Here is a 12,991-nt window from a genome sequence, read left to right on the forward strand (position 1 = left end):
CTGTTTACTAGTTAAAACTACTATACTCTTTGATTTTTGGCTTAATTTATGATTTATCTTTTTCCACTTGAGTTTTTATACTGGTGAGTGTGACTTGAGTCAGGGGTGAAACCTGTGAAAGATTCCCTCTTGTTGGGGCGGGCGGGTGGGCTCTCTCACTTTGGGTCTCTAAGCCCTTCTGCTGCGTGAAAAGTCCCGCACGTCATTCCCATCCGTGGATTTTGCACGTGGGTATGTTTTCTGATAAACTAATGTAAAGGTAAAGGGAATTTCAACCTCTGACTCACATGTTAAAATACAGAACTTCTAGTGAGGTACTTAGGAGTATAATATTTAAATGCATTTGTTTGTAAAATAGATAGCTAGTGGGAAGCATAGCACAGGGAGATCAGCTTGGTGCTTTGTGACCAGCTAGAAGGGTGGGATAGGGAGGGTGGGAGGGAGGGAGACGCAAGAGGGAAGAGATATGGGGATATATATATATGTATAGCTAATTCACTTTGTTATAAAGCAGAAAGTAACACACCACTGTAGAGCAATTATACTCCAATAAAAATGTTTTAAAAAAATAATATCAAGAAAACACTCCCATTTACCATTGCAACAAAAAGAATAAAATATCTAGGAATAAACCTACCTAAGGAGACAAAAGACCTGTATGCAGAAAATTATAAGACACTGATGAAAGAAATTAAAGATGATACAAATAGATGGAGAGATATACCATGTTCTTGGATTGGAAGAAACAACATTGTGAAAATGACTCTACTACCCACAGCAATCTACAGATTCAATGCAATCCCTATCAAACTACCACTGGCATTTTTCACAGAACTAGAACAAAAAATTTCACAATTTCTGTGGAAACACAAAAGACCCCGAATAGCCAAAGCAATCTTGAGAACGAAATATAGAGCTGGAGGAATCAGGCTTCCTGACTTCAGACTATACTACAAAGCTACAGTAATCAAGACAGTATGGTACTGGCACAAAAACAGACATATAGATCAATGGAACAGGATGGAAAGCCCAGAGATAAACCCACGCACATATGGTCACCTTATCTTTGATAAAGGAGGCAGGAATGTACAGTGGAGAAAGGACAGCCTCTTCAATAAGTGGTGCTGGGAAAACTGGACAGCTACATGTAAAAGTATGAGATTAGATCACTCCCTAACACCATACACAAAAATAAGTTCAAAATGGATTAAAGACCTAAATGTAAGGCCAGAAACTATCAAACTCTTAGCGGAAAACATAGGCAGAACACTCTAGGACATAAATCACAGCAAGATCCTTTTTGACCCACCTCCTAGAGAAATGGAAATAAAAACAGAAATAAACAAATGGGACCTAATGAAACTTCAAAGTTTTTGCACAGCAAAGGAAACCATAAACAAGACCAAAAGACAACCCTCAGAATGGGAGAAAATATTTGCAAATGAAGCAGCTGACAAAGGATTAATCTCCAAAATTTATAAGCAGCTCATGCAGCTTAATAACAAAAAAACTAACCCAATCCAAAAATGGGCAGAAGACCTAAATAGACATTTCTCCAAAGAAGATATACAGATTGCCAACAAACACATGAATGTTCACCATCACTAATCATTAGAGAAATGCAAATCAAAACTACAATGAGATATCATCTCACACCAGTCAGAATGGCCATCATCAAAAAATCTAGAAACAATAAATGCTGGAGAGGGTGTGGAGAAAAGGGAACCCTCTTGCACTGTTGGTGGGAATGTAAATTGATACAGCCACTGTGGAGAACAGTATGGAGGTTCCTTAAAAAACTAAAAATAGAACCACCATATGACCCAGCAATCCCACTACTGGGCATATACCCTGAGAAAACCATAATTCAAAAAGAGTTATGTACCACAATGTTCACTGCAGCTCTATTTACAATAGCCCGGAGATGGAAACAACCTAAGTGTCCATCGACAGATGAATGGATAAAGAAGATGTGGCACATATATACAACGGAATATTACTCAGCCATAAAAAGAAACAAAATAGAGCTATTTGTAATGAGGTGGATAGACCTAGAGTCTGTTATACAGAGTGAAGTAAGTCAGAAAGAGAAAGACAAATACCGTATGCTAACACATATATATGGAATTTAAGGGAAAAAATGTCATGAAGAACCTAGGGGTAAGACAGGAATAAAGACACAGACCTACTAGAGAACGGACTTGAGGATATGGGGAGGGGGAAGGGTGAGCTGTGACAAAGCGAGAGAGAGGCATGGACATATATACACTACCAAATGTAGCTAGTGGGAAGCAGCCGCATAGCACAGGGAGATCAGCTCAGTGCTTTGTGACCGCCTGGGGGGTGGGATAGGGAGGGTGGGAGGGAGGGAGAGGCAAGAGGGAAGAGATATGGGAACATATGTATATATATAACTGATTCATTTTGTTGTAAAGCAGAAACTAACACACCATTGTAAAGCAATTATACTCAAAAAAAAATAAATGCATTTGTTAAGTTACATGATAGATTTTCCTAAATTTTAGATGGGCCTGATGTTTCTTATTTATATTTAAAAGGCGAGTCAGTTTTTTATATACTGTGAACTGCATACTTTTTTTTCTAGAGGGAAAATAAATCATCAGCAGTTGAATGTGACCCTGGTAGATGTGTTTGGTCCAAAAGGATTTTTTTTGTTTTTAGAGAACTTGCCCTATCAGGAAAAGAAGATGCGTAAAGGTTGATTTCTTCCAGCTCCTAATATGCTGTGATTAGGGAGGAAACTAAAAAGCTGGTGAAGAATTACTTTTTAATCTGTGTTACATGTCAAACAGCCTCCTTCCTTTTCTTCTGGAGTGAATGGTATTTTACGTGGGGTAATCTGAGTGCACGTAATTCTTTTGTACCATAGATTTTCTCTGGACTTGTAGCCCTAAGAAAAATCTGCAACCACCCTGATCTCTTTTCTGGAGGCCCCAAGAATCTTAAAGGAATTCCAGATGAGGAACTAGGGGAAGATCAGTTTGGACACTGGAAACGTTCTGGGAAAATGATAGTTGTTGAGTCCTTGTTGAAAATATGGCACAAGCAGGGCCAACGAGTATTGCTGTTTTCTCAGTCCAGACAGGTGAGTATACAAACCTCATACAAGAAACAAGTTGGTTCTTTATGACTCACAACCATTATTCAAAAAATGAGATATTGTCTAAAATACTGATTCCAAAGGCAAATCCACCCATTGACCCTGAAGTGGCAGCCTGCAAAGCTCTTTGGGAGATGGGATCTTTCTCTAGAGTTGGCGCCCAGAAGTCGGCTTTTTAAAAAAGGTTTATTACCATGTGATTCTGGGGTGCAGGTGAGTTTGGGTCTGAACTCAAATAAATGCCGTGCTGATTACAAAACTTGTAAGAATTAACAGTATGGAAATACCAAAAATATTCTTGCAGTAATTACATTTATCTTCCTCGAATCAGGAAGCCCCTTTTAATATAAGCCTTTTGGGAAGGATATGACTCTTTACACAAATGTGGAGTACTCACTGGAGGTGTACATTTGATTTTTAAACTCTTATATCCTCCACCCCTTCTCGCAAACAGATGTTGGACATATTTGAAGTATTCCTTAGGGCCCAAAAGTATTCCTATCTCAAGATGGATGGTACCACTGCGATAGCTTCAAGACAACCACTGATTACAAGATACAATGAGGTAACAAGTGAACAGAACGATGAAGTCACATGGTGCTACTTTGTGCGGGGCGGGGGGGAAGAAGGAGAGGTCTGCACCCACAGAGCCTACATCTGGGATTGGGCAGTGGGTGCTTTTAACTCAGTGCCTTTCTGGATTATTGGGATGTGTTGTGTTTAAACAGAGAATGTGTATTCCTTCTCGAAAACCCGGGTTTAAATATTGCTAATATAATTGATATTAAAAGTAGAAGCTGGGAGATGGGATCTTGGCTGACCAAAGGTTTCTGGGGCATAACCCATTGCTTGTATTGGGAATAGGCTTCCGTGTGGAGAATATGTAAAGGCAGAGGTGAGGAGCTGTAACTAGTCTTCCATGTGCATACTGAGTGTTGTGTGTCTTGCCTCTAGGACACATCCATATTTGTGTTTCTTCTGACCACTCGGGTGGGTGGCCTAGGAGTCAACCTGACGGGGGCAAACCGAGTCATCATCTATGACCCTGACTGGAACCCAAGCACAGACGTGCAGGTCCGTTTATTTTGTTTAAAGGAGCGTGTTGGTGACATACTATCCGATGGCTTGCACTCGGGAGCGTCCTTCGGTGCCACGTTACCCTCAGCATATAGCTCACATCTTGGTTGTAGCTTGTCTTCAGCTCGGAGTAAGGGTCTTCACAGTTTTCCCGTAGCAGGCACACTAGACATGGGTAAAAAGAGAACGTGGGAGGGGACAGACACACATTGTTTTTCAGGTGGAGTTGGCTAGGTCTGTTTTGTCACCTGCCTGTTTATCTTCCTTAATAGGCCTTGGTTGTACTTAGCCTCATTAGCCAAAATTCTAATTTCGGGAGTGGAAGGAAGCGACCGGCTATTAATCAGTGCTTATCGCTGAGAAGGGCCCTTGTTGAGCTGCATCTCTTCTACTGTAGGCCCGGGAGCGAGCGTGGCGGATAGGCCAGAAGAAACAGGTGACGGTGTACAGGCTTCTGACCGCAGGCACCATTGAAGAGAAGATTTACCACCGGTCAGTACACGTGGCTGTGCTCCTTGACCGGAGGGTGCTCTCCTGGTTGCGGGTGTGCAGGAGGGAGAGGCACGCTGCCAGGGTTTGGAGCAGGGAATTTTTAAAAAATAGTACTTTAAGAAGTCTTGGGACTTCCCTGGTGGTGCAGTGGTTAAGAATCTGCCTGCCAACGCAGGGAACATGGGTTCGAGCCCTGGTCTGGGAAGATCCCACATGCGGCGGAGCAGCTAAGCCCGCGAGCCACGACTACTGAGCCCACGCTCTGCAGCAAGAGAAGCCCCCGCTCACGGCAACTAGAGAAAGCCTGTGCACAGCAACAAAGACCCAACACAGCAAATTAATTAATTAATTAATTAAAAAAAAAAAGTCTTTCCATCTTAAAGCAATAGTTGCTGTAACTGAGCGATATGTGTTTTGGTTTTTTTACCTTGTCTTTTTTCTTTCTCATTAAAATAAGCTTAGATGTCTTATTGTGTGTTTTTTAAAAATGTCTTTGAACCTGATTGTTTTTCTATCTTATTAATAAACAATTACTGTATGTTTAGAATTCTGAGGTACAGCTAAACATTGTTTCATACCAGCTTGATTTCTATCTTTTTAGACAAATCTTCAAGCAGTTTTTGACAAATAGAGTGCTAAAAGATCCAAAGCAAAGGCGATTTTTCAAATCCAATGATCTTTATGAGCTGTTTACTCTGACTAGTCCTGATACATCCCAGAGCACTGAAACAAGTGCTATTTTTGCAGGTATTTCATAAAAGAATTTAACTTAAAATAACGAAATACATAAGCATTATGCAGTATAACACTAGCATGTTTTTCCCTTTCACAGGAACTGGTTCAGATGTTCAGACACCCAAACGCCATTTAAAAAGAAAACTTCAACCGGCTTTTGGAACAGACCAGAACATTGCAGTAGGTAAAAAGTTCCCTGGTTCTAACACATCTGCAAACGTTGCCATGTCATCTGAAGAGAAATCTACAACTATAGGACCTGAAGTGAACGCAGTAACTTCTAATCTAGGTGATCCTTTGAAAGATGCCCCTCAAACATCTTGTAGTCTAACTAACAGTGAGAGGCTTGGAGAACAGACAGATGCAGTGTCCAGACTGCAGGATTCCTCAGTGATTCATGGAAACGGGGAAGGTTCAGATTCTCCAAGAATCAGCAAAATGTACAGGATGTCTGGTGAGGAAAGCATCGATGAAAAGGAGGGTCTTTCTGATAAAAGAGAAGGCTGCCGGGTTCAAACAGAACCTCTTTGGGAGAATGAGCAAACAGAAAATAATTTTTATAAGCACAAGTCGAAAACGAAACATCATGTGGCAGAAGAAAAGACCCTGGAGAAACATCTGAGGCCGAAGCAAAAGCTTAAGAGCTCTAAGCACCGCAGAGATGCCAAGTTTGAGGGAACTCGAATTCCGCACCTGGTGAAGAAGAAGCAGTACCGGAGGCAGGACAATGAAAATGAGAGCGAGCCCAAGGAACGCAGCCATGACGACTACGTCCTGGAAAAGCTTTTCAGAAAATCAGGTACTCCTTTTGCTGACCTTGCCACAGGTGTGCTAGGAATAGAAATGAGGGGGCCACTTCTAGCGGAAGCAGCCTTTTCTGACAGTGCAGAGTGTGTGCTCAACTGGAAGTATTTTTCCTTCTAAAACTCAGATTTGAAATGTATTGACATTTTTGAAAATCATTTTCACCTCTCTTTCATAGGAGAATTTGAACCTTGGGAGAACAATAGGACTCGACTTCTAACCACATACAGGGGGGTGCAATGCTTAAAATAGATTTGTACTACCTGAACATTCATAGATGATTTCTCTGCATGCTATATTTATCTGATTTAACAAACACAGGAGAGTAAAGTGACAGATCATGGGAGAGAGACACAGGGGCATGGCCAGAGGCAGGCACTCTGGAAGTAGGAAAGCTGGTAGCTAATATCAAGGGAGAAAAATTAGGAAAGCAGACTCAACAATTGCTCAGGACCCTGGAGGGACCAGCCAGCCTGCAAAAATTAGTCATCCCTGGGACTGTCTTACTCAGGTCTCACCAGTCATTGTGTTCCCAAGGTGACAGCCTTGAGTTTCCAAAGATTGCTGAATGGGTTTCTGTTCAGGAAAGCAGGCTTAACGTATGGCATCTCAGAAGGAAACCATCTGGGCCTGATGCTTTCTTGTAAGGTAGTTCATTGGTAACTTGCTCTATTTTTTTCTATAGTTCCTGGTCTATTTTCCTAAGAAAAATTATCTGTCTTGTCTAATTTTCAAGTTTATTTGCATGGAGGCATAGAAAATACTCTTGTAATAATTTTTTTAAAATCGGCTTCTGTTTCAAGATAATTTCCCCCTTGTCATTTCTAATTTTGTATATTTTTTCCCCCGTTTCCTTTGTCAGGTTAAGCTAGTAGATTGTCTATTTTGTGATTTTTTTCCCCCAATAAACCAGGTTTTTGATTTATTAATTAGATCCATGGTTGTCCTCTACCTCATTAATTTATGCTTTTATCTTCAGTATTTTCTTCCTGTTGCTTTTGTTTTTGTTGTTGTTTTGATGAGTTTTTTTGGTCTTAATTTTTATAAAACTGTTCGACTTGGAATTGAGTGTATTTATTTTTGTTCTTTCATTTTTATTGATAGAAATATTTAGGGCTATGCATTTTCCACTGATGACTGCATTGGATTCTTCTGATATGTAGTGTTTCCATCATCATTACTTTTTAGAAATTCTGTAGTTTTATTTTATATTTGTATATTTTCCCCCTTCAATAGAGAATATATTAGTAGAAGATTTTAAAGTTTTCCAGGTGACAGTGAAGAGTTTATGTTGAAGTGTGATTATTAAAGCATTATGCTTTGATTATACAAAGCAGTGACAGTTGATAATCCCTCCCTCATCGGGTAGAGATGCAGGTGAAGAGCAGCAGCATTTGTAAAAGTTCCTGGGTCCTGGTGATCACGGGGGAATAGCAGCTAAAAACGTTCATGATGTTTCCTCTACCCACAACACACTAGCCTATACAGAAGAAAACGTGTGATTGTGTACGAGCTGAAATAACATGTTCACTGTTTCCTTTGCTCTTGCCAGTGGGTGTGCACAGCATCATGAAGCATGATGCCATCATGGACGGAGCCAGTCCAGACTACGTGCTGGTGGAGGCAGAGGCCAACCGTGTGGCCCAGGATGCCCTCAAAGCACTGAGACTCTCTCGGCAGCGGTGTCTGGGAGCAGCATCTGGTGTTCCCACCTGGACCGGCCACAGGGGGGTGGCTGGTACACCAGCAGGAAGAAAGTAAGAGGTTGCCACCCTGCCATACTTGTGAGGAGGCCAAACCTGCTGGGCTGGAAATAAAATCAGGGCAGGCGGGGATACCTCCTCCTGTTTATCTGAAGCAATAGAAAATCTCTCAGGGAGGGATTGGGTCAGCCAGATGTATGTGACTTGGGGAAAGACTTTTATCATCTTACCTTCTTCTTTGCTTTCATTCCCTCCTTTCCAAAGCTGATTTTTCAGGGAAAGGAGAAATCTGTTTTGCTTAAGAGATGATGTCATAAAAAATAGTAAGAGGTATAGAATAACGATTCAACTTTAATAAGATGATTAGCTAGGTTTCAGCAATCAGTAATTACTATGGTATTCAGTGTGCTCTTTTAGAATAGTTTCCCTACCTAGAATTCAAGGGTAGTAAGTTGAGCAAGGATATTGAGTGGTTTTTACTTGAGATGCAGTAATAATTTCTACTACTTTACTAGGAGAGTAAAGTACGGGAATCTCAGGGGATAGAGCAGAAGCACCATGGCTGATGGAGCAGAAGCATCATGGCTGTGAGAGAATAACCGTGCAGAAGAAAATTGCTCCAAGAGGAGTTTAGTTGTTGGAAGGGCATTCTCATCTGTAAGTCACAAAGTTACATTTTATCAACTATGACTCTCTTCCGTATTTAGGAGAAGATTTGGTCAGAAAAGGAACTCCAGCTTCTCTGTGCAGCATCCCTCTTCAACGTCTCCAAAGGAGAAATGCCAGGTAATCTGATAGCCTATCAGCTTTTCATTTGTGAGATCTACTTAACTGAATTGCCATGAAAACTTCACTCGATTCTGCATGTGAAGAGCGTCACTGGCATAATGACATCTGATGTTTACATTGTATGCACTTTCATGCATTTATGAAGTACTTTTGTGTGAATTTAAAAGGGCCAGCGAACTTCCTAGAAAAGACAAAGTCTTTAACCCAAGATCCATAGTAGAATCTCTGTTTTGTCTTCCCAAAGTTCATATAAGGATGGGTGATGTGTGAGTTGCTGCTCATACCGCCTGCCCCATCCGGAGGTGAAGTACTAGCTCCAAGGACCACTGCCCTCTAGACTAAAGGTCTAGAGGGCCTTTATTGAATGTTGTTTGTAATTTCCTAGCTGCCAGAGCACTGTGCCCTTCTCTGCCTGTTCTACAACCCCGAAGGCCTTGAGTGCTTCACTGAGAGTAAATAGTAGGCCATGCTCTTATCATTTAATACTTTGTTTTTTTCTGCTTAAGGGTCATGTTACTTATAAAATTTGAAAACTCCCAGGTTCAGATTCCTGTTTTAGGTTAATATGAACACATTTAGGAATAGAGAACCTTTTTTTTTTGACTTCCTGTGTTATGTTCTTTTAGCAGTAGGAATGTGAAGAAAAACTAGATTTATGTAGCTGTTCTAAGGAAACTCACATGAGGTGTAAAGTAGTAAAAAGATTTAAAAGTGAAGGAAGTACAGCTCTGATATTGTTCCTTATCCCACGGTGCTCAGATCAGGGAAAATTTGGGAGGAAGAACAGTAAATGCCCACAGAGCTCGTACCTGCTGGAGACAGGTTTCCCTAGAAGCCTTCTTCGGAAGCCTGGCCCCACCCTCTCTGCGCTCCCTCCACTCCCGTCCCTCAGGATGGTGACGAAGCAGATAGTGTAGTTTTGGGTTTTTTAGGAAATGTTTTCTAAGAGTGGGTGCATTTAGACACTTGACTCTCCTCCTTTCCCTTTGCATTAGACGGTGTATCATCCATTCTCCATCAACCTCAGTGCCCTGGGCATGTGTGTTATCTTATGGCCCCTCAGAGCCTTTGGAGAAATAAGTAGTGGGAGCGTAAACTGGAGATTAAATATATCGATGCACTGGTCTTCTTTCTCCAGGACAGCACTATGAAAAAGGATGGGAAAGACAATGTTTTGGAGCATTTTAGAGGAAAAGTTGAAGATGCAGAGCCTTCATCCGGGGCCCTCACTTCGTCCTCACTGTTGGCTAAGATGAGAGCTAGAAACCACCTAATTTTGCCAGAGCGCTTAGAAAGTGAAAGTGGGTGCCTTCCAGAGGCTTCTGCTCCTCCGCCTTCCAGCATGGAACACGATGACCTTCTGGTAGAAATGAGAAACTTCATTGCCTTTCAGGCCCAAGTTGATGGCCAGGCCAGCACTCGGGAGATACTGCAGGAGTTTGAATCCAAGTTATCAGCATCACAGTCTTGTGTCTTTCGAGAACTATTGAGAAATCTGTGCACTTTTCATAGAACTTCAGGTGGTGAAGGAATTTGGAAACTCAAGCCAGAATACTGCTAATCAATGTTACCTTCTGAACTTTAAATTGACTTTTTCTAGTGGAAATTTCTGATTATTAATCTTATGATTAATAATCATGTTTGGTTAATGGAAGTTGACTGCATTTGATGTTTACTTTGAATGATAGCTACCTCATAATTAAAACTCTAAGGAGGAAGAAGTTCTTCTCTGAAACGTAAAAAATACCTGGATTTCTTTTTTTTTTTTTTTTCCAAAATTAATTATGAAATCAGGGACCTAACTGTTAATCCTTGGAACACATTTGTTCTTTTACCCAGAAGATGCTGTCAGGGAATACGTACTACTCATTTAGAAGTTTATAGACCAGAACTCTCAAGAATTCTTTTTATTGGTGCTAAAATCATGTCTTATATTCAGTTAGACCTGTTCGGTAAATCAGTTCATCAGTATCTGATAACAGAATTGTTTTTGGTACCTAGCTTTTAAATGTTTAAATCGATCATTTGCCACCCAAAAAAGAGATCAGACTTGTTACCTTTTGAGTCCTATTAGTTGCCTTTAAACGATCTTCTGTTAAGGTACTGTTAAATTGACAGGTATTTTTATTAGTAAAGCATGGAATAGCTTGATAGTAAATGATGAGACATGTATTTTCAGAAACTTGTAGTTTTCTCAGTTTACAGTGGCTTTATTTTAAGCAAAGGGCACCTTTCCCCCCCGCATAGTGAATAGTGGTTTTAGGAAAATATATGTTATCTTTAAAAAAAAAACTCAAGCAGAACCAAAAGTAGATACAAATAAAACCACCAACGCACACACACACGCACACGGACGTTGCTCCAGACCACACCCGGATATACCATCATCACCACATAGCACCATTCCAGCCCTCTCTCTGCTTACATCCTGGGCGGGAACTTTGAACCTTTTTTACCTTATTCATTGTCTGTCTTTCTAAGGATGCTGGTAACTTTATATCAGACATCATTGTTCTCCTTCTGTCCAGTCATCTTCATTTCCCTTTTCCCTTTCCGTTTGCTGTGACTCTCCTGTTTTAGAGGTTTGGTTTTCAGCTGCATCTGTTTCTGGCTGTTGTTCATGTGTTTAGAGTTTTGTGATGATGTTGTTTTGATCCTTAGTTTGTTTTCTTAGCGTTGTTTTTCTTTCCTTGTCATTGTTTTATCATCACAGCTCTGAAGTCCTGTTTTCTGAAGTTCATTGGCTTCCTTAAATGTCTTCTAGAGCTGTCACGGTGCAGTTTGTTTCTTAGAGTTGTTTCCTCTGGCCTGCTGTTTTCACTCTTTCTGATTTTTCTGTATTGTGCTCTCCTTCTTCCCATGCTGTTTCTTTACATCTAGCTCATGCTAAAATCAGGCAGCTGAGTCCAGATCTGTATGCTCTTCCCTGCCACCCAGGGAGAAGGGGTGTGGGTTTGGAGGTCGGGGAGAGCCTCTGCTGGGCAGCATGCAGCTTTTGGTTGGAGGACTTGGGTTTTACTTTTCTGTTCTGAGATTTTGTTAAATAGCTTGGGCCATGAATCCTTCCCCTTAGATTAGGAGATGACATTGTCAGAGTCATAATTCCCACCAGAATTTTCTGCTTCTTTTTTTGGATTCTGGCTTTTTTATTTTATTCTGTTTTTAAAGTGGTTCGGTATTAGAGGAAGAACATTCTATTATTTTCTTCATTCTGCCATCATTATCTAGAAATAATAGAGACTTTTAAACAGGTCAGTACATCCTAAACTTGACTACTTGGCTCAGAAGGGAGTCAAAATTAATGACTTTTGTTTCTGGGAGGTTCTTTTTTAATTTTTATTTTTGTAATCAAGTCATTAATTGAAATGTAATCATCATTTCAATTAAGAAAATTGCATCCCTTTTGTTCTCGGATTAAAGTACCAAAGCAGTTCACGAGTGTGAAGTGCTTTGGCATCCTGGCTCTGTTGTGTGAAACCTAAACTCTACCAAGCTAGGGAAGTTGTAGCCTTCTCATCAAGTAGAAAATGCCAGCAAAAGTTATGATACAGTCACAGCAAGGTGGCCTTCACTCCAGGTCTTGTCTCAGCTCTGCCACCAGCTGAGACCTTGGGTAGTCACTGCCTTGCCTGTGTCTCAGTATGGATATCTGTAAACATCGTCATCGTGCCTCTGGGTGGAGAGACTTAGAGGAAGATGCTCTAAGTCATGGTTTTAACAACATAGAGTAACTTTTTCATGTAGATAATATCTAACTTTTGGAACTTTAAAAGCTTTGTACAATATAGATAATGTATTTAAAATGTTATATTGGTATTAAGCTACAATAAAGGATTTTAAAATTTTGTGAAATTTTAAAAATTCCTTAGTTAATACATGAATATACTATCACTCTTTAAAAACTTTCAAGCAGTACTCTGCCTCCCCACCCCCTCTTGTTCGTGTTCCAGAGATAAGTACTGTGTTTGGTGTGTATTCTTCCAGGCTGTTTTCCATGCCTTTACAGATGCGTGCAGCAGAGACTGCTGCTGTAATGTCTGCTTTCCCCTTCTCCTTTACTGATAAGATTCCTGCTTTTTACCTGGACACGTGGCTGCTCAGCTCACGACGCTACTTGCCAGCCTCCCTTATGGTTAATTGTGGCCACGTGACCAGGCAATGGGCTACAAAGAGAACATCCAGACTGGGCCCTTAAATAAGGAACTGGGTGTCCACTCCATTCGGCATTCCCCTTTGTGCTGGCCGAGATGCCTGTGGGAGCTTTAGCAGT

At 40.8% G+C, this 12,991-nt stretch overlaps 1 protein-coding gene across 3 annotated transcripts in view; it reads left to right on the plus strand.

Moving 5' to 3' along the window:
- The window catches only part of ERCC6 (ERCC excision repair 6, chromatin remodeling factor), a 75,479-nt gene extending 62,912 nt beyond the window's left edge, over nt 1–12,567 (plus strand). For all 3 annotated transcript variants that reach the window (XM_030847654.2, XM_060286249.1, XM_060286248.1), the window contains 9 exons: nt 2,891–3,106; nt 3,576–3,686; nt 4,076–4,195; nt 4,596–4,690; nt 5,292–5,437; nt 5,523–6,224; nt 7,782–7,986; nt 8,640–8,718; nt 9,860–12,567. In XM_030847654.2, the coding sequence (XP_030703514.1) occupies nt 2,891–3,106; nt 3,576–3,686; nt 4,076–4,195; nt 4,596–4,690; nt 5,292–5,437; nt 5,523–6,224; nt 7,782–7,986; nt 8,640–8,718; nt 9,860–10,282 (2,097 nt within the window). In that variant the 3' untranslated portion in view covers nt 10,283–12,567. The remainder of the gene's footprint in view (nt 1–2,890; nt 3,107–3,575; nt 3,687–4,075; nt 4,196–4,595; nt 4,691–5,291; nt 5,438–5,522; nt 6,225–7,781; nt 7,987–8,639; nt 8,719–9,859) is intronic.
- The last annotated feature ends 424 nt before the right edge of the window (nt 12,568–12,991 follow it).

The sequence above is a fragment of the Globicephala melas genome, chromosome 16 (genome assembly GCF_963455315.2).
Source record: "Globicephala melas chromosome 16, mGloMel1.2, whole genome shotgun sequence".
NCBI lineage: Eukaryota > Metazoa > Chordata > Mammalia > Artiodactyla > Delphinidae > Globicephala > Globicephala melas.